We start from the raw sequence: 27846 nt of genomic DNA, 5'->3' as shown, positions 1-27846 counted from the left end.
GAAAACAACATGGACAGGTGACGTTTCAGTTTGAGAAAGTCACCTACCATGGGAGGTGGTCTTTGAGGGGAGGATGCTCCTCGAACTGCAGAGCATCCTGGACAATACAACTCACCCCCTCCATGACACACTGGTCAAGCTGAGGAGCACCTTTAGCAACAGACTGGTTCCACCAAGATGCAGGACAAAACGCCACAGGAGATCCTTCTTCCCCATGGCTATCAAAATGTACAACTCCTCCCCCTTATGTCATGGGGTAGACTGACTCCCACACCCCTCATTGTTTGCACACCCCCAATCCTCTCCATTCGTCGCTTTAATTTCATGTTTCATGTATAATATTGTGTTTTATGACTGTTGGAAGATCAATTTCCCTCCTGGGATAAATAAAGTTCGATCGTATCGTAGGGTATCATATCCTATCCATGTTCTCCAGAGTCGTAGCTTGACCCGCTGAGTTACTCCGGCACGTTGTGCTTTTTTATTTTTTTGTAGACCAGCTTCTGCAGTTCCTAGTTTCTACAGCTCGGCATTCGACACCATTATACCCTCTAAACTGATCACCAAACTCGGTGACCTGGGCATCGACCCCTCCCTCTGCAACTGGATATTGGACTTTCTACCCAACAGACCGCAGGCCTATAGAGAGGAGGTCCAGCTCCTAGCAGCATGGTGCACTGACAACAACCTGGCCCATAACTCCAAGAAGACCAAGGAGCTCATTGTAGACTTCAGGAAGTCCAGAGGCGGCACGCACACCCCCATCCACATTAACGGGACGGAGGTGGAACGTGTTTCCAGCTTCAGGTTCCTGGGGGTCAACATCTCCGATGACCTCTCTTGGGCCCACAATACCTCAACTCTGGTCAAGAAGGCTCATCAGCGTCTCTTCTTCCTGAGGAGACTGAAGAAGGTCCATCTGTCTCCTCAGATTCTGGTGAACTTCTACCGCTGCACCATCGAGAGCATCCTTACCAACTGTATCACAGTATGGTATGGCAACTGCTCTGTCCCCGACCGGAAAGCACTGCAGAGGGTGGTGAAAACTGCCCAACGCATCACCGGTTCCTCGCTCCCCTCCATTGAGTCTGTCCAAAGCAAGCATTGTCTGCGGAGGGCGCTCAGCATCGCCAAGGACTGCTCTCACCCCAACCATGGACTGTTTACCCTCCTACCATCCGGGAGGCGCTACAGGTCTCTCCGTTGCCGGACCAGCAGGTCCAGGAACAGCTTCTTCCCGGTGGCTGTCACTCTACTCAACAACGTACCTCGGTGATTGCCAACCCCAGGAAAAAAATAATTGCACTACTATGACTGTGCACGTAAATATATTTATTTATTGCTCATATTCTATGTTGCTCATCTAGGGAGATGCTAACTGCATTTCGTTGTCTCTGTACTGTACACTGCACAATGACAATAAATTTGAATCTGAATCTGAATGATCTCACTGATGCTTGTGGGACTCTTGCTGGAGATGATCTGAGTACCTTGACATCCACCAGACGACATAAGCGTTGCGTCACGGAGACTTCACTCGCTTTAGAACCTTTCGTGACATGAACGATGCTGGATAAATAGATACTTTGCTCAAACTATCAATTAATATATAGCTTCATGATGTGCTGCGATGCTGATGAATGTGCAAAAGACTTGAAATGACACTTCCATCTGCCTCCGTTAGGCAAAAGTACCGGATGCCTTGGTCCTTAATTGAAGAATCGCACTGCAGCTGTCTGCCAATTCTGACCCTTCTATTAACATAAAACAGATATTTTAAACTTCATTAAGGCACATTCACCTTCACAGTTGTGACAAGGACCAGCTCTCCGTAGCTCAGCAGCAAACTGTTAATTTAGATTTAGGTTTATTATTGTTATGTGTACAGTAATAGGGGACAGTGAAAAGCTGTGTATATGAAATCATGAGACCAATAGATTGGGTAGATGCTCAGAGTCTCTTGCCCAGAGTAGGGGAATCAAGGGGGACCAGAGAAAATAGGTTTAAGGTGAAGGGGAAAAGATTTAATAGGAATCGGAGGGGTAACCTTTTCACACAAAGGGTGGTGGGTGTATAGGGCCTGTCCCACTTAGGCGATTTTTTAGGCGACTGCCAGCGACTACGACAATGGAATTCACCGAAGCCAGCAACGGCGACAACCTACACCATCCTGGCGACAACCTACGACAGCACCTACGTCAGGAGAAGTCAAGCTATGACAAGCCCACGGTCGGCAAAAATTTTTGAACATTTCAAAATCCAGCGGCGACCAGAAAAATGCTACGACTCTTTGGGCGACTGAGGAGACTCCTCACGACCATACAGGCTACACCCCGGCAACCGCATGGCGACAGCCTAGTCGCCTAAAAAATCGCCTGTGGGACAGGCCCTTATGGAACAAGCTGTCAGAGGAGGCAGTTGAGGCTGGGACTATCCCAACGTTTAAGAAACAGTTAGATAGGTACATGGATAGGACAGGCTTGTAGGAATATGGACCAAACGCAGGCAGGTGGGACTAGTGTAGTGTAGTGGGACATGTTGGCCTGTGTGAGCAAGTTGGGACGAAGGGCCTGTTTCCACGCTGTATCACTCTATGACTTAAATCTTTGTTTTGCATACTGCCCAAACCGTTCAGGTATATCAAACGTAAATAGAGTCATACAGCATGGAAACAGGCCCTTCAGCACAACTCATCCATGCCTACCAAGATGCCCCATCTACACTAGTCCCATCTGCCTACATTTGATTCATGTCCCTCTAAACCTTTCTTATCCATGCACCTGTCTAAGTGTCCTTTAAATATTGTTTAATATAGTCCACCCATTTCAGGGCACCATAATATTTGGGACACAGCAATGTAATGTAAATGAAAGTAGTCATGTTTAGTATTTTGTTGCATATCCTTTGCATGCAATGACTGCTTGAAGTTGCTGGGTGTCTTCTCTGGCGATGCCAGGCGTGTATTGCAGCCATCTTCAGCTTATGCTTGTTTTGGGGGCTTGTGCCCTTCAGTTTTCTCTTCAGCATATAAAAGGCATGCTCAATTGGGTTCAGATTGGGTGATTGACTTGGCCACTTAAGAATTGACAATTTTTTTCCTTTGAAAAACTCCTTTGTTGCTTTAGCAGTATGTTTGGGATCATTGTCTTGCTGTAGAATGAACCATTGGCCAATTAGTTTTGAGGCATTTGTTTGAACTTGAGCAGATATGTCTATACACTTCAGAACTCATTATGCTACTACCATCAGCAGTTGTATCATCAATGAAGATAAGTCAGCCAGTACCTTCAGCAGCCATACATGCCCAGGCCATAACCCCCGCACCACCGTGTTTCACAGATGAGGTGGTATGCTTTGGATCTTGGGCAGTTCCTTCTCTCCTCCATGCTTTGCTCTTGCCATCACTCTGATATAAGTTAAACTTTGTCTCATCTGTCCACAAGACCTTTTTCCAGAACTGTGGTTGCTCTTTTAAGTACCTCTTGGCAAACTGTAACCCGGCCATCCTGTTTTTACGGCTAACCAGTGGTTTGCATCTTGCAGTGCAGCCTCTGTATTCTGTCATGAAGTCTTCTGCGGATAGTGGTCATTGACAAATCCACACCTGACCCCTGAAGAGTGTTTCTGATCTGTCGGACAGGTGTTTGGATTTTTAACTTATAGAGAGAATTATTTAATTATAGAGAGAATTCTTCTGTCATCAGCTGCGGAGGTCTTCCTTGGCCTGCCAGTCATTTTATGATTAGTAAGCTCACCAGTGCTCTCTTTCTTGTTAATGTTGTTCCAAACAGTTGATTTTGGTAAGCCTAAGGTTTGGCTGATGTCTCTAACAGTTTTATTCTTGTTTCTCAATCTCACAATGGCTTATTTGACGTTCATTGGGACAACTTTGGTCCTCATGTTGATAAACAGCAATAAAAGTTTCCAAAGGTGATGGAAAGACTGGAGGTAAGACTAGGTGCTGAGAGCTCTCTTGTACCTGCATCAATGAGGCAATTAAACACACCTGAGCAATTACAAGCCCCTGTGAAGCCATGTGTCCCAAACATTATGGTGCCCTGAAATGGGGGGACTATGTATAAACATAGCTGTAATTTCTATATGGTGAAACCAGAATGAATAAAAATACCCTTTAATAAAATCTGACAATGTGCACTTTAACCACATGTGATTTTTTCTATTACAAATCTCAAATTGTGGAGTACAGAGGCAAATAAATAAATGATGGGTCTTTGTCCCAAACATTATGGAGGGCGCTATACCTCAACTACCTCCTCCGGCAGCTCATTCCATATACCCGCCACCCTCTAAGTCACCAACTCCCTCCAACTCCTCTCCTGGGTGAGCAGGGGTCGGGCTCGGTGGTTTCCCCCACTCCGGGCAGGTTCTCGGCCCCGCAGCGGGTGATCCAGACCTGCCGTTGGGATATGGGCCACCCCTCAACATGAGACAGCGGTTCTGAAGACTGGGGTTGCACTTAAGACTCCTCTGAAGATTAGTGACAACCAACACAGACGCTACTAAATGTGTGGAAAAGAACTGCAGATGCTGGTTTACACCAAAGATAGACCAAAGATTTACGCCAAAATGCTGGAGTAACTCAGCGGGCCAGACAGCATCTGTGGAGAGAAGGAATGGGTGATATGTTTGGTTGGAACTCTTCTTCAGACTCTTCAGATTTCTTCTTTGAAGAAAGGTTCCGACCCGAAACGTCACTTTTTCCTTCTCCCCAGAGATGCTGCCTGCCCCGCTGAGTTACTCCAGCATTTTGTGTCTAACAGGCCTGACTAACTGCCTCTCACTTCCTGTGTCTCGTCACCACTTTGGGTTTTAACTCCCTACAAAGTCTATTCATCCAATCCCACCTGTAATTGGCAGAGTGGTGCAGTGATAGAGCTGTTGCGGGTTCGATCCTGGCTATGGGTGCTGTCTACACAGTGTTTGTACATTCTCTCTGTGACCACGTGGGTTTTCTCCGGTTGCCCTGGTTTTCTCCCACACTCCGAAGGCGTACAGGTTTTATAGGTCAAATGGCTTAGATAAAATTGTGAATTGTCCCCTCGTGTGTAGGATAGGGCTAGTGTATCGATGGTCGGAGTTGACTCGTTGGGCCGAAGGGCCTGTTTCCGCGCTGTATCTCTAAACTAAGCTAAACAAAACGCCTGAAAATTCACCAAAACCAAGTCACCATGGTGATGAGTTTTGAACAAACCTAGCCTGTGGAATGTTCTCTTCCCCGCTGACTATTGAGTTAAGAGATGTTAAAGGCTCTGGCTTTAATTGGAATCCAGATAGTGTTGAGTCCTCTTGGAGACCATGGTGCTCTATAAATGTACACTGCCCTTCTCAATGGATGAAAAGGGCCATTGCCATAGCAACAGTGCCGGCTCAAAGCACAAGAGATAAATTACTGCATCAAATCAAGCACTTTTAGACCTCTCCAAAAAAGCTAAAGCTGCTAAAGAGTTTCTTTTTTTTTTTTAATCCCACAAAATGAACAACAAATGCTTAAAAGTTGGGCTTTCCCAGGAAACATCCCCCAGGGATTTCAGCCTTCAAAGAACCAACAACATGGTGGCTCAGCAGTAGAATTACTGCCTCACAGCACCAGAGAGCCGGGTTCGATCCCGACCACGGGTTCTGTCTGTACCTTCTCCAAGTGGGTTTTCTGCGAGTGCTCCTGTTACCTCCCATGCCCCAAGGTTAATTGTAAATTGTAGGTTAATTGTAAATTGTAATTCAGCGTGTAGGATGGTGCTAATGTACGGGATGATCGCTGGTTGGCGTGGACTTGGTGGGCCAAAGGGCCTGTTTCTGTGCTGTATCTCTAAAGTAAAGTCTAAAGGTTTGAGTTTTGCCTTTTTTCCTTTTTCCTTTTTTTCCGATTTAGTTACTGGTTTATAAAATGTTAAAAATTGAAGCGGTACGAAAATTGTATAACTGTTATGTCGATTACTTTCTCCTTGTACAATTGCTTCTAATAAAATAAATATCAAATAAATAAATAAATAAACAGGAAATAAAGGTTTGAGTTTGCTTGGTTTGAATTTGGAGGATGGTCTGAGTGTTGCACATTGAAACAGCAGAAGAGCAAAATACCGCAGACATCGAGAGTCCAAGTTAAAAGCCGAATTGGAGAACGTGGATAGGTGACGTTTCGGGTCGGGACCCTTTGTCAGACTGAATCATCACCCCTCCATGTTCTCCAGAGATGCTGCCTGACCTGCTGAGTGACCCCAGTACTCTGTGTTCTTTTGTGTATTAACCAGCATCTGTAATTCCTTGTTTCAACATATATTCCTTGTTTCGACTTGTATAAGGGGTAAGAGTGTTGTAAAAACAAGCCTGAAGGCTTTGTGTCTCAATGCAAGGAGCATTCGTAATAAGGTGGATGAGTTGAATGTGCAGATAGCTATTAATGACTATGATATAGTTGGGATCACGGAGACATGGCTCCAGGGTGACCAAGGCTGGGAGCTGAACATCCAGGGATATTCAATATTCAGGAGGGATAGACAGAATGGAAAAGGAGGTGGGGTAGCGTTACTGATTAGAGAGGGGATTAATGCAATGGAAAGGAAGGACATTAGTTTGGAGGATGTGGAATCGATATGGGTAGAGCTGCAAAACACTAAGGGGCAGAAAACGCTGGTGGGTGTTGTGTACAGGCCACCTAACAGTAGTAGTGAAGTTGGAGATGGTATCAAACAGGAAATTAGAAATGCGTGCGACAAACGCAAAACGGTTATAATGGGTGACTTCAATCTACATATAGATTGGGTGAATCAAATTGGCAGGGGTGCTGAGGAAGAGGATTTCTTGGAATGTATGCGGGATAGTTATCTAAATCAACATGTAGAGGAACCAACGAGAGAGCAGGCTATTTTAGACTGGGTATTGAGTAATGAGGAAGGGTTAGTTCGCAATCTTGTTGTACGTGCCCCCTTGGGCAAGAGTGACCATAATATGGTTGAGTTCTTCATTAGGATGGAGAGTGACATTGTTAATTCAGAAACAATGGTTCTGAACTTAAAGAAAGGTAACTTTGAGGGTATGAGACGTGAATTGGCCAAGATTGACTGGCAATTAATTCTAAAAGGGTTGACGGTGGATATGCAATGGAAGACATTTAAAGACTGCATGGATGAACTACAAAAATTGTTCATCCCAGTTTGGCAAAAGAATAAATCAGGGAAGGTAGTACATCCATGGATAACAAGGGAAATCAGGGATAGTATCAAAGCGAAGGATGATGCGTACAAATTAGCCAGAAAAAGCAGCATACCGGAGGACTGGGAGAAATTCAAAGACCAGCAGAGGAGGACAAAGGGCTTAATTAGGAAAAGAAAAGTAGATTATGAAAGAAAACTGGCAGGGAACATAAAAACTGACTGCAAAAGTTTTTATAGATATGTGAAAAGAAAGAGATTAGTTAAAACAAATGTAGGTCCCTTGCAGTCAGAAACAGGTGAGTTGATCATGGGGAACAAGGATATGGCGGACCAATTGAATAACTACTTTGGTTCCGTCTTCACTAAGGAAGACATAAATAATTTGCCGGAAATAGCAGGGGACCGCGGGTCAAAGGAGTTGGAGGAATTGAGTGAAATCCAGGTTAGCCGGGAAGTGGTGTTGGGTAAATTGAATGGATTAAAGGCCGATAAATCCCCAGGGCCAGATAGGCTGCATCCCAGAGTACTTAAGGAAGTAGCTCCCGAAATAGTGGATGCATTAGTAATAATCTTTCAAAACTCTTTAGATTCTGGAGTAGTTCCTGAAGATTGGCGGGTAGCAAACGTAACCCCACTTTTTAAGAAGGGAGGGAGAGAGAAAATGGGGAATTACAGACCAGTTAGTCTAACATCGGTAGTGGGGAAACTGCTAGAGTCAGTTATTAAAGATGGGATAGCAGCACATTTGGAAAGTGGTGAAATCATTGGCCAAAGTCAGCATGGATTTACGAAAGGTAAATCATGTCTGACGAATCTTATAGAATTTTTCGAGGATGTAACTAGTAGCGTGGATAGGGGAGAACCAGTGGATGTGGTGTATCTGGACTTCCAGAAGGCTTTCGACAAGGTCCCACATAAGAGATTAGTATACAAACTTAAAGCACAAGGCTTTGGGGGTTCAGTATTGATGTGGATAGAGAACTGGCTGGCAAACAGGAAGCAAAGAGTAGGAGTAAACGGGTCCTTTTCACAATGGCAGGCAGTGACTAGTGGGGTACCCCAAGGCTCAGTACTGGGACCCCAGCTATTTACAATATATATTAATGATCTGGATGAGGGAATTGAAGGCAATATCTCCAAGTTTGCGGATGACACTAAGCTGGGGGGCAGTGTTAGCTGTGAGGAGGATGCTAGGAGACTGCAGGGTGACTTGGATAGGCTGGGTGAGTGGGCAAATGTTTGGCAGATGCAGTATAATGTGGATAAATGTGAGGTTATCCATTTTGGTGGCAAAAACAGGAAAGCAGACTATTATCTAAATGGTGGCCGATTGGGAAAGGGGGAGATGCAGCGAGACCTGGGTGTCATGGTACACCAGTCATTGAAGGTAGGCATGCAGGTGCAGCAGGCAGTAAAGAAAGCGAATGGTATGTTAGCTTTCATTGCAAAAGGATTTGAGTATTCGGAGCAGAGAGGTTCTACTGCAGTTGTACAGGGTCTTGGTGAGACCACACCTGGAGTATTGCGTACAGTTTTGGTCTCCAAATCTGAGGAAGGACATTATTGCCATAGAGGGAGTGCAGAGACGGTTCACCAGACTGATTCCTGGGATGTCAGGACTGTCTTATGAAGAAAGACTGGATAGACTTGGTTTATACTCTCTAGAATTTAGAAGATTGAGAGGGGATCTTATAGAAACTTACAAAATTCTTAAGGGGTTGGACAGGCTAGATGCAGGAAAATTGTTCCCGATGTTAGGGAAGTCCAGGACAAGGGGTCACAGCTTAAGGATAAAGGGGAAATCCTTTAAAACCGAGATGAGAAGAACTTTTTTCACGCAGAGAGTGGTGAATCTCTGGAACTCTCTGCCACAGAGGGTAGTTGAGGCCAGTTCATTGGCTATATTTAAGAGGGAGTTAGATGTGGCCCTTCTGGCTAAGGGGATCAGGGGGTATGGAGAGAAGGCAGGTACGGGATACTGAGTTGGATGATCAGCCATGATCATATTGAATGGCGGTGCAGGCTCGAAGGGCCGAATGGCCTACTCCTGCACCTAATTTCTATGTTTCTATGTTTCTATGAAAGGGGAGGTTTAGTTTAGTTTGGAGATACAGCGCGGAAACAGGCCCCTCAGTCCACTCCACGCCGACCAGTACACTAGTTCTATCCTACACACTAGGGGCAATTTACAGAGGCTGATTAGCCTACAAACCCACACGTCCTGGGATGCAGGAGGAAACCGGAGCACCCGGAGAGAACCAACGTGGCCACAGGGAGAACGTACAAACTCCGTACAGACATAGGTAGGATCGAACCCGGGCCTCTGGCACCGTGAGGCAGCATCTCTACCACTGCACCACTGTGCCCACCCTGTTATTCTGCTACAAAAAAAGGACTTCATTGTTCTGTTGTCAGTACATATGCCAATTAACACACTTGACAATAGAGACAAAATGCTGGAGAAACTTTAGTGGGACAGGCAGCATCTCTGGATAGAAGGAAAGGGTGACAATTCGGGTCGAGACCCTTCTTAAGACTGAGAGTCGGGAGAGGGAGACACAGAGATATGGAAGGGTAAGGTGTGAAAACGAGACATCAAAGGGGACGAAGTTTAAGGAAAATTTCGAACAGATCATTGTTAGCTAGGGGTAGTTGACAACGAAGCATACAAAGATAAAATGTAATCAGGGAGACAGTCAGACTGGTGGGAGAACTAGGATGGGAGAGGGATGCAGACAGAGGGAAAGCAAGGGTCACTAAATACTCTTGACTCTTGGCCTATTTCAGTGCTGTACAGTATACACAGCTGGAACCAAGTGCATCCATTGAATAAAGAGTTACCTTTTTCTTGGACTTGAAGACATTACACCGGAAGACATTGCTGGTGCCGTCTCTAGCTATGTAGCTGAAGATCTTCAGGTCCTGAGAGTCATGTGAGACGTAGAATATCCTGTGAGCAACGGGAAAGTGTGTTAGAAGGTTCCGTTTAGTTTAGTTCAGAGACGCAGCACGGAAACACGCCCTTCGGCCCTTCAAATCCACACCGACCATCCATCACCCGTTCACACTAGTGCTATGCTATCCCGCTTAGTCATCCACTCACAACACACTGCGGGCAATTTATATTCACCAATTAACCTGCAAACCTGCACGTCTTTGGGATGTGGGGGAAAACTGGAGGAATTAGATTAGGAATTAGATTAGACTTCAAGGGTGCCCACAGAATTTCAGAGTGAAACATTGATATCCTATGTATTCCTGGTCACTCATTATCCTTTAACAAATGCGAGCAGAAGTTTAGTTTAGTTTAGAGATACAGCATGGAGACAGGCCCTTCGGCCCACCGAGTCCATGCTGACCACCCGTTCACACTGGTTCCATGTTACCCTACCTTTGCACCCAATCTTCTTGCACTCATTGGCAAATGTTTGGTTCTTGCTGTAAATTTCTGTAGTGTTTTCATTCACAAAGAGCTGTTAGATTTATTACTGTGTATGAGTCCCAGACCAAGCTTCCCATTACATGACAGTGTTGCCAACTGATAACTGAATCATCTATATTCTGTTTGTGTGTTACCTACACTGTAAACATACTAAAAATATTTTACTGTGTCTGAAGAATGGTCCCAACCCGAAACGTCACGTAACCATGTTCTTCAAAGATGCTGCCTGACCCACTGTTACTCCAGCACTTTGTGTGGAATAACTGGCATCTGTCATTCTTTGTTTTCTAAAAAAAGAATTTCTTAAGAGTTCTGGATTTCTTCTACTTGCCTGTTCTATAACAAACTTATCAACATGCAACAAGTTGCATTAATGGAGCAAAACACTACCATATAAGCTTCAAATATAGAAACATAGAAAATAGGTGCAGGAGTAGGCCATTCGGCCCTTCGAGCCTGCACCGCCATTCATTATGATCATGGCTGATCATCCAACTCAGTATCCTGTACCTGCCTTCTCTCCATACCCCCTGATCCCTTTAGCCACAAGGGCCACATCTAACTCCCTCTTAAATATAGCCAATGAACTGGCCTCAACTACCTTCTGTGGCAGAGAGTTCCAGAGATTTACTACTCTCTGTGTGAAAAATGTTTTTCTCAACTCGGTCCTAAAGGATTTCCCCTTTATCCCTAAACTGTGACCCCTTGTCCCGGACTTCTCCAACATTGGGAACAATCTTCCTGCATCTAGCCTGTCCAACCACTTAAGAATTTTGTAAGTTTCTATAAGATCCCCCCTCAATCTTCTAAATTCTAGCGAGTACAAGCCGAGTCTATCCAGTCTTTCTTCGTATGAAAGTCCTGACATCCCAGGAATCAGTCTGGTGAACCTTCTCGGTACTCCCTCTATGGCAAGAATGTATTTTCTCAGATTTGGAGACCAAAACTGTACACAATACTCCAGGTGTGGTCTCACCAATACCCTGTACACACACACACACAAACACACACTCACTCTCACACACACACACACAAAATCTTAAATATATAGTTGCCTCGTATTTACTGTTTTGCTTGATTATTTCTTCCACTTCAGCTCAGGACTGGGGACAAGCAAATTAATTATTCCACAAGATGGACACAAAGTGTTGGACTAATTCAGTGGGTCAGGCAACATCACAGGGGAAAAAGGATGGGTGACATTTCAGGTCAGGACCCTTCTTCAGACTAAAGAAGGTGGGGTGCTGGGATGAAGAGCTGTAGGCGAGAAAAGACCAGGGTAGGTCTGGTAGGTCCCGACAAGGGGTGGATGGGTGTGGGAAGGGGGGGGGGGGGGTCCCCCCTCCCACGCTAGGGAGCTTTTCCATTTATCAGCTTGAAATTTTGCAATCTGGTGCATATTGTAGCGAGTCTTTTAACTTACACTTGAATGCAACATTTATGCTTCAAATTGGTTTAGGTATGAATAAGGTTAGGCTAAATTACATTCCTAATATAATTTCACAGTACAGCTAGGTTCTGATCAACAGGTGCAGCACATGAATGACCTTAGTATATTCATGTATGGAAATCAGATTATAATTCATGCTGTTATGCAAATATATAGAGAAACAAAAACATAGAAACAAGGCAAGAGGAGTCAGACTTCCATCACTGTTCTGCACAAATAAATCAATCAACCTTACCCTTTGACTATAGAAAGAAGACGAAAATAATGCCACATATTCAACTGTATATGGTTCAATGAAATTAAGATATATATGTAAAACATATATATGGAAACAGGCCCTTGGGCCCACCAAGTCCACACTGACCAGCAATCTACCATACACCAGTTGTATCCTACATGCCAGGGACAATTTACAGAAGCCAATTAACCTACAAACGTGAACTTCTTTCGGATGTGGGAGAAAACGGAATATCCAGAAAAAATCATGTGGTCATAAGGAGAATGTACAAATACTGTACAGACAGCACCCGTAGTCAGGATCAAATCTGGGTCTGTGGTGCTGCAAGGCAGCAACTCTACCGCTGTGCCACCGTGACACCCCATTCAATTATTTTTCCTGCAATATATTTATTATGGTGTCACGTCAATAAAGATGAACACATGATTCTGATTTCTGCCCCTTGTTGGATAACACACGTCTCCAGTCATTGTGATTTATGGCTGGTTTTCAACCTCTTCAGTCTGAAGGTCTCGCCCCGAAACATCACCTATTCTTTCTCTCCAGAGATGTTGCCTGTCCTGCTGAGTTATTCCAGCTTTTAGTGTCTATCTTAAGTTTAAACCAGCATCTGCTGTTCCTTCTTACATTCTTTGTTAAGCAAAACAGGTCCTATTCTCATATTATTATTCACCTCAACTAAGTATTTTCTTCACCTCCGTTGCTGCAGCGAATACAATCAAACGAGTTATCAAATCTTTCTTCAAAGTGAAAGCAAAAATCCAGCCCTGGCAACATTTTCATAAATCGCCCCTGGATCCTCTCCAGAGAAATTGCACCTTTTCTACAATGTGTCATAGTCTTACAGCATGGAAACAGGCCCTTCAACCCAACTTGTCCATGCAAATCAAGATGCCCCATCTAAACTAGTCCCATTTATCTGCATTGGCCCATATTCCTTTAAACCTTTCCTGTCCACGTACCTGTCCAAATGTCTTTTAAATGCTGTCATTTTACCTGCCTACTTCCCCTGGCAGCTCGTTCCACATACCCACCATTCTCTCCGTGAAAATGTTGTCCCTCAGGTTCCTATTAAACCGTTCCTCTCTCACTTTAAACCAGGGGTGTCAAACTCATTTTAGGTCACGGGCCGGATTGGGCAAAATGTGATTTCATGCGGGCCGGATCAGTTGTGCACGTGTGAACGCACCGTTTCCATTAATAAACCATTTGAAATCGAACATTAGCAGACACAAATGTAGACCTAACAAAACAAATTGTATAATTGACACAACTGCACCTAATTTTTATCAACCTGCTTCCAGCAATCAAACTCTGACAATAATAATAATAAATTTTATTAATGGTCGCCTTTCAAGAGTCTCAAGGACACCTGAACACAGTTAGCCTCTAATTTTTATTGAAGTGAGGGTGTGTATGAAGGGTTGAGAGTGTGTGTGAGAGTGTGTGTGAGAGGGTGTGAGGGTGTGTGAGTGTGTGTGAGAGTGCATGTGCAAGTGTTTGTGAGAGTGTGTGTGTGAGTGTGTGAGAGGGTGTGTGTGAGAGTGTGTGTGTGTGAGTGTGTGAGAGGGTGTGTGTGTGTGAGTGTGTGAGAGGTTGCAGGTGGTTGCCGGAGGTTGCAGGTAGTGGAAGCAGGTAGGGAGACTGACAAAAGCCATCGGGAACCGCACGGAAACCTTGGGTGGGGCGCAAAGTCTCCAGAGGTTTCCGTTCAGGTTTCCTAAGTGGGACAGGGGCATAAGGGTGTGTGAGTGTGTGAGAGTTAGATAGAGTTCTAGGGGCTAGTGGAATCAAGGGCTAGTGGAATCAGGGGAGAAGTCAGGCATGGGTTATTGATTGGGGACAATCAGCCATGATCACAATGAATGGTGGTGCTGGCTCGAAGGGCTGAATGGCCTCCTCCTACACCTATTTTCTATGTTTTCTATGTGTATCAGTGTGTGTGAGAGTGTGTGTGTGAGGGTGTGTGAGTGTGTAAGTGTGTGTGTGAGTGTTTGTGAGACTGCGTGTGAGGGTGAGTGTGAGATTGTGTGTGAGAATGTATGTGTGAGGGTATGTGTGAGGTTGTGTGTGTGAGGGTGTGTGCCAGTATGTGTGTGTGTGTCAGTGAAGCAGGAACAACACCCAGAGTGAGCGGACATTCGGAGACTTGGCGATGTCCGGGGAGCATCCCCCCCCCCCGGGAATCCAGGCCCACCCAGGTGCTCTATGTCCAGCTGGGGTCCGGGGGAGGTGAGGATCAGTGACCCGGGGGTCGGGCATCGGAGCGGAGCCTTAGCCCGAGATTCATCCCCGCAGCTCCGGATGCTGCACCGACGCCCCCAACACCCGGTCCGCTCCTGGCTCCGGGCCGGGGTTAAAACTCCATGGCGTGTGGACAGACAGAGCGGCCGACAGACACGGGGTCGCCGCTGGAGGTGAGGGTGGGAGGTGTGAGCGGTGAGTCACGGGTCGGTGCTGGGCCCACCGCCGTGTCTCACCTATCACACAATCTGCACAGGAATGTGTAGTTTAGTTTAGTTTAGACTCTTAACTAACGAAACTACTTTTTTCCCCCCAAAATCATCCCGCGGGCCGGATTGGATCCCTTCGCGGGCCGGTAGTTTTGACAACCCTGTTTTAAACCAATGCCCTCTAGTTCTTGATTTTGGTTCCATGAATGTCAAATGGAATCATTAGTACTGCAGTTACATTGCCATTTTAAATAGTGTGCGATGGGCTTAAGATGATCAAATTGCTCGTTTATTTACGGGAAACCCTTTGACAGAAAACTATTCTCATTGGTGAGTGTGGAGGGGATCTGGAAGCCTTGGGCAAATTAAATTGTCCGCAACTTCATTTATTTATTTATTTAAATTTTGAGCGTGAGAAATTCTGTGATCAGCGTGAGACCGTGAGAATTTCACGAAATGCGTGAGTCTCACGCTCAATGCGTGAGAGTTGGCAGCCTGATGAGTAACATCACTCACTGGTAAGATAGTAGCTTGCATGATGTGTGCAAGAAAGAACTGCAGATGCTGGTTTAAATCGAAGGTAGACACAAAATGCTGGAGTAACTCAGAGGGATAGGCAGCATCACTGGAGAGAAGGAATGGGCGACGTTTTGGGTCGAGACCCTTCTTCAGACTGATGCCAGGGGAGTGGGCGGGACAATGATAGAATGTAGAACGGGTGGGAGAAGTGGGAAGGGAGAGGGGATGGACAGAGAAAGCAGGGGCTATCTGAAGTTAGAGAAGTCAATGTTCATACCGCTGGGGTGTAAGCTGCCCAAGTGAAATATGAGGTGCTATTCCTCCAATTTGCGCTGGGCCTCACTCTGACAATGGAGGAGGCCCAGGACAGAAAGATCAGATTGGGAATGGGAGGGGGAGTTGAAGTGCTGGGCCACTGGGAGATCAGGTAGGTTAAGACGGACTGAGCGTTGGTATTCAGCGAAACGATCGCCGAGCCTGCGCTTGGTCTCGCCGATGTAGAGAGGTCGACACCTGGATACAGCGGATACAGTATATGAGGTTGGAGGAGGTGTAAGTGAACCTCTGCCTCACCTGGAAAGACTGTTGGGGTCCTTGGATGGAGTCGAGGGGGGAGGTAAAGGGACAGGTGTTGCATTTCCTGCGGTTGCATGGGAACGTACCTGGGGAGGGGAAGTTTGGGTGGGAAGGGACGAGTTGACCAGGGAGTTTCGGTCTCTGCGGAAAGCAGAAAGGGGTGGAGATGGGAAGATGTGGCCAGCTTGCACAATGTGTTACCTTGAGGCAAGGTTAGAAGGATAGCACACGGTTTGGACAGAGTGTTGGCAGCTCAAGAAACATTGCTTTCACCTTCTCAAGACCAATTAACCAAAGGCAATAAATTCTGATAATGTCTTTCTCATGAGGCCCATGGGGGAAAATAAATGGAGGCAGGTGACTGATGATCGTACATGGATATTGCTGTTTACATTCAGGAGGGAATAAAGGGGATGCCCAGTCTCCTTCCACATCCCAGACCCGAACCTGTAGCAACAAGGTTTACAGGTTGCAGAATCAAGGAACTGCAGATGCTGGTTAATACACGAAAAGACTCAAAGTAAAGAAGTGATGGCAGTATGGGGCGGCACGGTGGCACAGTGGTAGAGTTGATGCCTAATGCCCCGGTCCCACTTAGGAAACCTGAACGGAAACGTCTGGCGACTTTGCGCCCCACCCAAGGTTTCCGTGAGGTTGCCGGAGGTTGCAGGTAGTGGAAGCAGGTAGGGAGACTGGCAAAAACCTCCGGGAACCGCACGTAAACCTTGGGTGGGGCACAAAGTCTCCAGAGTTTTCCGTTCAGGTTTCCTAAGTGGGACAGGCAGCACCTGAGACCCGGGTTCCACCCTGACTATGGCTGCTGTCTGTACAGGGTTTGTACGATCTCCACATGACCAACGTGGGTTTTCTCTGGCATCTCCCATTTCCTCCCACACTCCAAAGACATACAGGTTTGTAGGTTAATTAGCTTTGGTAAAAATTGTAACACTGCCCCTAGTATGTAGGATAGTGATAGTGTACGGGGTGATCGCTGGTCGGTGCAGACTTGGCGGGCCGAATGGCCTGATTCCGCACTGTATCTCTAAACTAATGTAGCAGGATGCTCTAGAAGGGAGGCTTGAATATCAATGGTTGAAAAGTGGACACAAGGAACTGCAGATGCTGGAACGCTGCATAGAAGACAAAGCGCTGGAGGAACTCGGCGGGTCAGGCAGCACCTCTTAGGGACAGAATCCAAAGAAGGGTCCTGACCTGAAACATCATCTAACCAAGTCCTCCAGAGATGCTGCCTGACCTGCTGAGTTACTCCAGCACTTTGTGTTCTGTGAATGAATATTAGATTAGACTTCATGGGTGTATACACAATTTCAAGGTGAAACAATGATATACTATTTATTCCTGGTCAAACATAATCCTTAAACAAACACATGTAAAGTTTAAAGGGCCTGTTTCATGCTGTATCTTTTATCAATTCAATCAAAAAACCATTTGTTTAGAGTTTTGCATTCTCAGTTATAGTTTAAGTTTTCAAGATACAGCATGGAAACAGGCCCTTCAGCCCACCGAGTCCATGCTGACCATCGATCACTCGTTCACACTAGTTCTATGTTATCCCACTTTCTCACCCACTCCAGACATACTAGGGGCATTTTACAGAGGGCCAATTAACCTACAAACCAATGCGTCTTTGGGATGTGGGAGGAATCCGGAGCACCCGGAGGAAACTGACATGGTGGCAGGGAGATTGTGCAAACTCCACACACAGTCAGCATCCGAGATCAGGATCGAACCCGGATCTGCAGGGGTCAATGCTGGGGCTGCTACTCTTCATGTTGCCTATAAATGATTTGGTTGAGGGGATCGAAGGTTCTGTCGCCAAGTGTCATTGTCACGTGTATTGAGGTACAGTGAAAAGCTTTTTGTTGCGTGCTATCCAGTCAGCGGAAAGACTATACATGATTCCAATCGAGCCGTCCACAGTGTACAGATACGGGATAAAGGGAATAATGTTTAGTGCAAGATAAAGTCCAGTAAAACCCAATTAAAGATAGTCTGAGGGTCTCCAATGAGGTAGATGGTAGGTCAGGACCACTCTCTGGTTATTGCTGGGTTTGTGCAGTTGCCTGATAACAGCTGGGAAGAAACTGTCCCTGAATCTGGAGGTGTGTGTTTTCACACTTCTGTACTTCTTGCCTGATGGGAGAGGGGAGAAGAGGTAGTGACTGGGGTGAGGCTCAAGATGTGGGTCTCTAATGATGCTGGCTGTCTTCGTGATGCAGCGTCTCCTATAGATCCCATCGATGGTGGGGAGATCAGTACCCGTGATGGACTGGTCAGTATCAACCACTTTTATTCATCTCCTTCCTTCCTGATCACTCGAGTTGAAATCCGTGCAAATGCAGACCAATGCATTAGAGAGGAAGGATTACGATGAAATTAAGAGAGAAGATACTACAGCTAGTCCATGCTACGTATTATATCACACAGATTTCTTGAAATCCTTTATTAAAGAACTTTAGGCTTTAGGCTTTAGAGATACAGCGCGGAAACAAGCCCTTCGGCTCACCGAGCCTGCGCCGACCAGCGATCACCCCGTACACTAGCACTATCGTACACACTACAGACAAACTTTACAATTGTACTGAAGCCAATTAACCTTTTGTGAAGCCAAATAACCTATAGTGTCCTTTAAATGTTGCTATATTACCTGCCTCCTCTGGCAACCCACCACCCTTTGAGTGGAAAGGTTGCTCCTTAGTTATGGAACGAGGTACTGGAGAAGGAAGTTGAGGATGGTTCTAATACAACATTTAAAGGACATTTGGACAAGTACATGGGTATGAAAGGTTTAGAGGAATATGGACCAAATTCAGGCAAATGGGACTAGCTTAGATGGGGTATCAGGCTTGGCATGGATGGGTTGGGCTGAAGGGCCTGTTTCCATGCTGTATGACTCTACCACCCTTCCTGCATACATCACAGGGCCAGAGACCCAGGTTCAATCCTGACAATGGGTATGGAGTTTGTTCAGTACGTTCTCCCTGTGACCGCATGCATGGGGTTTGTCCGTTGATCACCTTGCTAGTTTCATTGTTTGTGTCCCTTCTACATCACCTCTTCCACAGCCAACAATGGACCTTATCATAACTCGAGCTTCCCTCTCCCCTGACCCTAAGTTGCAAGAAGGGCCTTGACCCAAAACGTCACCAATTCCCTTTCTCCAGAGATGCTGCCGGACCCACTGAGTTACTCTAGCTGCCTCACAGCATCAGAGGCCCGGGTTCGATCCTGACCTAAGGTGCTGTGCGTGTGGAGTTTGCATGTTTGCCCTGTGACCGTGTGGGCTTCCTCCCACATCCCAAAGACTTGCAAGCTTGAGTCTGAGGAAGGGTTTTGACCCAAAACATCTCCTAGGGTCTGAAGACGGGTTCCGACCCGAACCTCCCCCATACCTTCTCTCCGGAGTTGCTGCCTGACCCTTTAAGTTACTCCAGCATTTTGTGTCTTTCTTCAGTGTAAACCAGCATTTGCAGTTCCTTCCTGCAGTTCTGTAAATTGTCCCTAATGTGTAGGATAGAACTAGTGTACGGGTGATCGATGGTCGCCATGGACTCCATGTGCGTTCCATGTTTTATCTCAAAAACTAAAACTAAGTCTAAAATGAGCTTAGAAGTTTCACCAAGGTTTAATTTTTTGAATGTGAGATTAATTGTGATGAATGCATTTCATTTCATGACATACTTGTCTCATTAGGTATTCCAGTCTTTCCACAGTCTGGTGGTTTTAAACAGCATCAGAGATTTTTAGTCAATTTACACTTGGGAGAATTTCAGATAATAACGGCTGCCTGGTCCAGATGGATTTCTACTGATAAATTCAGGTGAACAAGCAGCAATTGTTGTGGTGATGAGTGGGATCTCATAGTTTAGTTTAGTGATACAGCACGGAAACAGGCCCCTTCGGTGCACCGAGTCTGCACACTAACATTACCCTACACACACCAGGGACAAGTTTATATCGTTTTTATACCAAGCCAATTAACTCAAATTAATTGTTACATGTGACAATAAACTGACCTTGAAACCTGAACCTCTTTGGAATGTGGGAGGAAACTGAGATCTCGGAGGAAACCCACGTGGGTTACGGGGAGAACGTACAAACTCCGTACAGACAGCACCCAGGGTCAGGATCAAATTTGGGTCTCTGACGCTGTAAGGCAGTGGCTCTACCGCTACCCCACTGTGCCGCCCAGGTTTAATTTAAATTACTCCGATGAACATTTTTAGATATTTATAATGAAAAGACAATGATCACACGTGCAAGGATCTCCACGGCAGAATTCAATGCTGATGTATTGACCTTGTTCAGAGGGTCTTATGGCAGTAACTCAATGCGGACATTTACTTGATTGAAATTGATCGATTGAAACAGCGGGGAGATGAGCCCTTCGGCCCACCGAGTCCATGCTGACCACCCTTTCACACTAGTTCACTTCAGTTTAATTTATCATCACATGTACCGGGGTAGAGTGACAGGCTTTTGTTGTGTGCTATCCAGTCAGCAGAAAGGCAATACATGACTACAATCGAGCCGTTCCCATGTTACATCCAGTTCCGTGTCATCCCACTTTCTCATCCACTCCCTACACACAAGGGGAAATTTTACAGAGGGCCAATTAACCTACAAACCCGCGCGTCTGTGAGAAGAGGGAGGTAACTGGAGCACCGGGAGGAAACCCACGCGGTCACAGGGAGAACGTGCAATTTCATCGCGGACGGCACCGGTTGTCAGGATCGAACCCGGGTCTCTGGCGCGGTGAGGCAGCAGCTCTACCCGCTGCGCCAAAGTGCCGGCCGTGGATTTATTGCGGACATCGGACGTTTTCTCTGGAACTGTTAAGCAACAATGCAGATAAACCATAGTCTGCACTCGATCTTTTTGATCTTCCTGCTGCATTTGAGTTTGGCTTGGTTCTGTATAGTATTGTGTAAAGTATTATATAGAGAATTATGTTTTGTATTTAGTTTAGTTTAGTTTAGAGATACAGCGTGGAAACAAGCCGTTCGGTCTACCGAGTCCACGGCGACGGGAGAAAACCGGCGCTCCTGGAGAAAACCCACGCAGGTCATGAGGAGAATGTACAAACTCCGTACAGACAGCACCTGTGGTCAGGATCCAACCTGGATCTCTGGTGCTATGAGGCAGCAAGATAATTTGACGGGACACCACGCCAACTAAAATGTTTCTGTGTGGCTCAGTGTACGTGAGGATAATAACCCTAAAGCAAAACCGTTGGCAAACACATGAGATATTATACTCTGTCGGATTTACAGACTAAAATGCTGCATTGGGAGTGTGCAGTGTACGACAATCATATTCGACTTTGGCTGCCTGTCCTCATCTGCGTCTCCTGCTTGGCAGTCCAGGGCAAGGAAAGATCAAAAGGTCACGGCAGCCTGTGCATGTGAAGATCACCAAGGGAAAGCAATGGGATGTGACTGACAGGCAGCCCTCGAACCTTCAACCTTCTGCAGCCGCTTCAGTGTGGAGCTGAACAAAGACAGCATCTGGCTTTTATTTAACACACCACCACGGAGAGAATGTGTAGGAAGAGACTCCGGCCGCTGGTTTAAACCCAAGGTAGACACAAAAAGCTGGAGCAACACAGCGGGTCAGACAGCATCTCTGGAGAAAAGGAATGGGTGACGTTTCGGGCCAAGACCCTTCTTCAGATGTATTGGAGCTTCATATTAACTATTTTCGTTGATTATTTCTTTCCCTACAACCTCAAGACTGGGGACAAACAAATGAATCATTCCACGATAGACACAAAGTGCTGGAGTAAGTCAGCAGATCAGGCAGCATCTCTGGAGAAAAAAGATGGGTGATGTTTCAGGCAGGGGCCCTTCTTCAGACTGTTTTCTCCAGAGATGCTGTCTATCCCGCTGAGTTAACTTAGGCTTTTTGTATCTATCACAGAAGGAATGATTCCATGAAGTATCATCCTACCACAACCTGAGAGCAATCCTGAACTAGTAGACAAAAGTGCTGGAGAAACTCAGCGGGTGCAGCAGCATCTATGGAGCGAAGGAAATAGGCAACGTTTTGAGCTGAAATCCTTCTTCAGATTGTCCTGAACTAGTGTCTACCTCATTGGTGATCCTCGGACTATCTTTGATCAGACTTTGTTGGCTTTGTCTTGCACTAAACGTTATTCCCTTATCATGTATCTGTACAATCCCAGATGTATACAATGTACCACTCCCAGCTGTGGGGACATTGGTATGGTCTGCTTGCTGTGGGACACTGAGATTTTTTATTCTTGATGTTAAGCCATGTATTGTACTTTTGTATGTAATTTACTGCGCTTTTGTATGCAATTTGTTCTATGTAATGTCTTGCTTTTATCTGGACCTTGAGTCTGTAATAAAAAGTAAGTAATTGGCTTCATAAAATTGTCCCTAGTGTGTAGTGAGTGGATGAGAATGTGGGATAACATGGAACTCTATGGAACATGTGCCATGGGAATGGTTCGATTGTAATTATGTATTGTCTTGCGGCTGACTTGATCAGTCACGGTGGCGCAGCGGTAGAGTAGCTGCCTCGCCGGGGACCAGGGTTCGATCCTGACTACGGGTGCTGTCTGTACGGAGTTTGTATGTTCTCCCCGTGAGTTTTCTCTGAGATCTTCGGTTTCCTCCCACACTCCAAAGACGTACAGGTTTGTAGGTTAACCGGCTTGGTAAATGTAAAAATTGTCCCTTCTGGGGTGGTGGATAGCGTTAATATGTGGGGATCGCTGGTCGGCGCGGACCCGGTGGGCCGAAGAGCCTGATTCTGCGCTGTATCACTAAACTAAACTAAGCTAGAATAAAGCTTTTCACTGTACCTCGGTACACGTGACATTAAACTGAACTAAATCAAATTGTGAGTTGCATAGACTGGGTCGACAGAATCCTTTTCTCTAGGGTGGGAATGTCAAAGATTAGAGGGCATAGCTTCAAGGTGAGAGTTTAAATGAGATGTGCGGGCAGGTTTTTTGGGTGCCTGGAGTGTGCTGCCAGGGGTGGTGGTGACAGATACGATAGTGGCATTTAAGAGACTTTTGCATAGGCACATGGATATGCAAGGAATGGAGGGATATGGATCACTGCAGACACTTAAGGGTATGTCCCACTTGGCCGTCATTTGCGCCTCATTTATGCGTCGTATGTAAAATAGGTCGACGCGTCGTTATGGGCGATGTCGCGCGCAAATCACGCGTCATCACGCCATCTGGTAGGCGTGACGTCATTAGAATACCCTGCGGCGCGCGGCGATGCATGGTTACGCACGGTGACGTAACCATGCATCACACTTGAGACGTCGGAACGCCAGCCTGTGACGCCATTGCGTCAGCGTGCGTACGCAATGCGTCAGCGTGGTGGCGCGCAGCACAGAATCCTGGAGCACCGCGCGATACCGTGCGCAACTCCACACTCCTCCACGCCTCTTCATGCGCCCGTCCCGCGCTACCCACACGCTCCCGTGCGCGCAAATGATGGCCAAGTGGGACAGGCCCTTTAGGAGTTGATCTGGCAACATGCAATAACAAGGAATTGCAGATGCTGGTTTATACCAAAAATAGACACAAATTGCTGGAGTAACACAGTGGCTCAGGCAGCATCTGGAACATGCAGCCAGGGGTGGTGGTGGAGGCAGATAGGCAGAGTGGTGCTTAGTTTAGTTCAGAGATACAGCGTGGAAACAGGCCCTTCGTCCCACTTAGTCTGCACCGACCAGCGATCCCCGCACACTTGCACTACCCTTCACACACTAAGGACAATTTGCAATTTTACCAAAGCCAATTAACCTACAAACCTGTACGATTTGGGAGTGTGGGGGGAAACCGGAGCATCCGGAGAAAACCTTCACGATCAATCCGTACAGACAGCGCCCGTAGTCAGATTCGAACCTGGGTCTGTGATGCTGTAAGGCAGCAACTCTACCGCTGCCATCACGGTGCCTTGTAGACAATAGACAATAGACAATAGGTGCAGGAGTGAGCCATTTGGCCCTTCGAGCCAGCACCGCCATTCAATGTGATCATCCACAATCCCATTCCTGCCTTCTCCCCATGTCCCCTGACTGCTATCTTTAAGAGGCCTACCTAGCTCTCTCTTGAAAGTATCCAGAGAACCGGCCTCCACCGGCAGAGAATTCCACAGACCAACAACTGTGTGAAAAGGTTTTTCCTCATCTCCGTTCTAAATGGCTTACCCCTTATTCTTAAACTGTGGTCCCTGGTTCTGGACTCCCCCAACATCGGGAACATGTTTCCTGCCTCTAGCGTGTCCAAACCCATAATAATCTTACATATTTCAATAAGATTCCCTCTCATCCTTCTAAACTCCAGAGTGTACAAGCCCAGCCGCTCCATTCTCTCAGCATATGACAGTCCCGCAATAATGGGAATTAACCATGTAAACCTAAGCTGCACTCCCTCAATGTAGATGAATATGCAGGGAATGGAGTGATTTGAATCGCGTGTGGACAGGTGAGATTAGTTTGGCATCAGTGCAGCAGTAAAGTTGCTGCCTCACAGTGCCAGAGCCCCGGCTTCGATCGTCACTGCGCCTGCTGGCTGTACAGTATGTACGCTCTCCCCGTGACCGCGTGGGTTTTCTCCGGGTGCTCCGGTTTCCTCCCACATCCCAAAGACTTGTCCGTTTTTGGCGGTTAATAGCCTTCTTAAATTGCCCCTAGTATGTAGGATAGAACTAGTGTGGGGGGTGATCGCTGGTCGGCACGGACTCGGTGGGCCGAAGGGTCTGTTTTCACTCCGTATCTACTAATAGATCAGGTAATACTATAGATGAACACTGTCCAATCAAGACAAACTCAAGTACAATAGAGCAAAGGGGAAGATACAGAGTGCTGGATATAGTTCTCAGCATTGGAGAATGTTACTGTGCTGGTTGGTTTTTTTTAATCATGATATGTTGGATTGATTTCTCCCTGGTCTGTCTGGTTCAGCGATCTCACTTCCTCAAATGATCTTTGTGGCATCAGCATTGATTGCCGCCCATGTTGATGTAATTCCAGTATAGATGTCACTGGAAGGCACAAAACCGGCCTAACCTGATCTGACAGATTCCCCAGATGTATGTCTGGCCCACTGCCCTGGCTTGCTGATGGTTGGAGACAAGACCCGGTTTGGGAGGACCTGCGGCAGGGATCGGGAGTGGCCATCAGTGCGCTGGATGAGAGAGACACTTTGTAAGGGTCTGGGCCTGACATTGAGTGGGACCGCAGAGTGGTGGCATGGTGGCACAGCGGTAGTGTTGCTGCCTCACAACACCAGAGACCCGAGTTCGATCCCGACTACGGGTGCTGTTTGTATGGAGTTTGTACGTTCTCCCTGTGACTGTGTGGGTTTTCTCCGGGTTTTCTCCGGTTTCCTCCCATGCTACAAAGACGTGCAGGTTTGGAAGTTAATTGGTTTCGGTAAAAATTGTAAATTGTCCCCAGTGTGCAGGATAGTGCTAGTGTACAGGGCTATCGATGGTCGGCACGGATTTGATGGGCCGAAGGGCCTGTTACCACACTGTATGCCTAAAGTGAAGTCTAAAGATCTGGACATTTGCATGGACCATGGTCTGGATGAACTTTCCTAAGGATAGTCGATACTGGTTTACACAGAACATAGACACAAAATGCTGGAGTAACTCAGCGGGTCAGGCAGCATCTCTGGAGAGAAGGAATAGGTGATGTTTCGGATTCAGTTCCTTCTTCAGACTGGGCGTCAGGGAAGAGGAAAACAACAAAAAACTCTTGACATATAAGAAAAAGCACATATATACACAATAGACAATAGACAATAGGTGCAGGAGTAGGCCATTCGGCCCTTCGAGCCAGCACCACCATTCAATGTGATCATGGTTGATCATCCCCAATCAGTACCCCGTTCCTGCTTCCTCCCCTGACTCCGCTGTTTTTAAGAGCCCTATTTAGCTCTCCCTTGCAAGTATCCAGAGAACCGGCCTTCACCGCCCTCTGAGGCAGAGAATTCCACAGACTCCTCACTCTCTGTGAGAAAAAGTGTTTCCTCGTCTCCGTTCTAAATGGCTTACTCCTTATTCTTAAACTGTGGCCCCCTGGTTCTGGTTCTACACACACCTATATACACACACATACACACAAAAGCACACACACACTCATATAGACACAGGCACAAAAGAGGAACACAGACACAAAACAGACACAAACATAAAGGCACACACACACACACATGAGCATACACCCTCACACAGGCACACACACACATACTCTCACATGCGCATACTCACACACAGACACACACACACGAACACAGGCACACACACGCATGCACAGACGCACACACAAATACTGACACACACACACAGCCACACACACATACACACAGACACACACATGCACGCACACACACAGAGACACACAGACGCACACAAACACAGACACGCACACACACAGACACACACATACACACACAGCCATACACGCACACAGACACACAAACAAACACGCACACACACACACACAGCCACACACGCACACAGACACATACATACACATACACACACGCCCACACACACACGCACACACACAGAGGCACACACACACAGCCACACACGCACACACAGACACACACACAGGCACACACGCACACACAGGCACACACGCACACAGACACGCTGACAGACACACACACACACACGCGCGCACACACATACAGATACATACACACAAACACACAGACACACACAAACACACACACACATTGACACACGCACAGACACACACATCCTACACATTTCGATCCTGATCAAGGGTGCTGTCTGTACAGAGTTTGTACGATCACCTTGTGATCCAGTTTCCTCCCATATTTCATCTGCTGGAAAATCGAAGGTAGACAAAAATGCTGGAGAAACTCAGCGGGTGAGGCAGCATCTATGGAGCGAAGCAAATAGGTAACGTTTCGGGTCAAGATTCTTCTCCAGTCCCGAAACGTCGCCCATTCCTTCTCTCCAGAGATGCAGCCTCACCTGCAGAGTTACTCCAGCATTTTGTGTCTACCTTCGATTTAAACCAGCAACTGCAGTTCTTTCTTACACATGGATAGGTGACATTTTGGGTTGTTTTGGGTCGGGCCTCTCCTCGAACTGAGAGGCAGATGAGGTTAATTTATCTTGGCATTATGTTCAACAGGGACGTTGTGGGCCGAAGGGCCTGTTCCTGTGTTGTACTGATCTGTGGTCAACGGCTACTGATAACCAGGCAATCACCCCTCCATCGTGCAAAACTAAGCCAGTGTGAAATATCTAACTCAGTGTAGAATTATCACGACATCCTAGCAACTAAAGTTACCTTGAAGGGAAGAGAGCCATGCAGCAAATAATTTGCTTGGCTCTGGAACAAACGCCTCTGTTAATAATGCCAAGAGTTGGACGCTCTTGATCCAGCACCATAGTGAGTGCACTCAAGTGCAAAGACCTGCAGCCTTCCAGAGTAAAACAATCCAAGTCTGTCCAACTAATACCCTCGAACCCAGGCAAGAACTGCAGATGCTGGCTTAAATCGAAGGTGGACACAAAATGCTGGAGTAACTCAGCGGTCAGCCAGCATTTCTGGAGAGAAGGAATGGGTGACGTTTCTTCAGACTTCTCGACCCGAAACGTCACCCATTCCTTCTCTGCAGAGATGCTGCCTGTCCCGTGGAGTTACTCCAGCATTTTGTGTCTACTCTGGTAAAAGCCCTGTCCCACGGTACGAGTTAATTCAAGAGCTCTCCCGAGTTTAAAAAAAAAATCAAACTCGCGGTAAGCACGTAGAATGTACGTAGCGGGTACGTCGGAGCTCGGGGACGTCTCTTAGCGGCTCGTAACGCTAACGGCAGGTACTCGGGAAATGTGGTAAGCTCGGGAAGACTCGTGAAGATTTTTCAACATTTTGAAAAAAGTCCACGAGAGCCGCGAGTACCGACGAGCGGCCATTACCGTAAATCTCCGAGTTCG

General features: G+C 46.6%; 1 protein-coding gene across 2 annotated transcripts in view; it reads right to left on the bottom strand.

Annotated features, from left to right (window-relative positions):
• Positions 1–1337: 1337 nt before the first annotated feature.
• The window catches only part of nos1apa (nitric oxide synthase 1 (neuronal) adaptor protein a), a 214920-nt gene continuing 188411 nt past the window's right edge, over positions 1338–27846 (bottom strand). The window contains exons 6-7 of one of the 2 annotated variants that reach the window (XM_055642310.1): positions 10014–10122; positions 1338–1754 (exon numbers count right to left, since the gene is read on the bottom strand). In XM_055642310.1, coding sequence (XP_055498285.1) covers positions 1710–1754; positions 10014–10122 — 154 coding nt within the window. In that variant the 3' untranslated portion in view covers positions 1338–1709. Of the gene's footprint in view, positions 1755–9813; positions 10123–27846 lie in introns of those variants that run through there. The other variant, XM_055642309.1, reaches the window with a different exon arrangement.

Source organism: Leucoraja erinacea, chromosome 10 (genome assembly GCF_028641065.1).
Source record: "Leucoraja erinacea ecotype New England chromosome 10, Leri_hhj_1, whole genome shotgun sequence".
In the NCBI taxonomy this organism is placed as follows: Eukaryota; Metazoa; Chordata; class Chondrichthyes; order Rajiformes; family Rajidae; genus Leucoraja; species Leucoraja erinaceus.
Note: the sequence above shows the minus strand (reverse complement) of the source record. Positions and strands in the feature narration are given on the sequence as shown.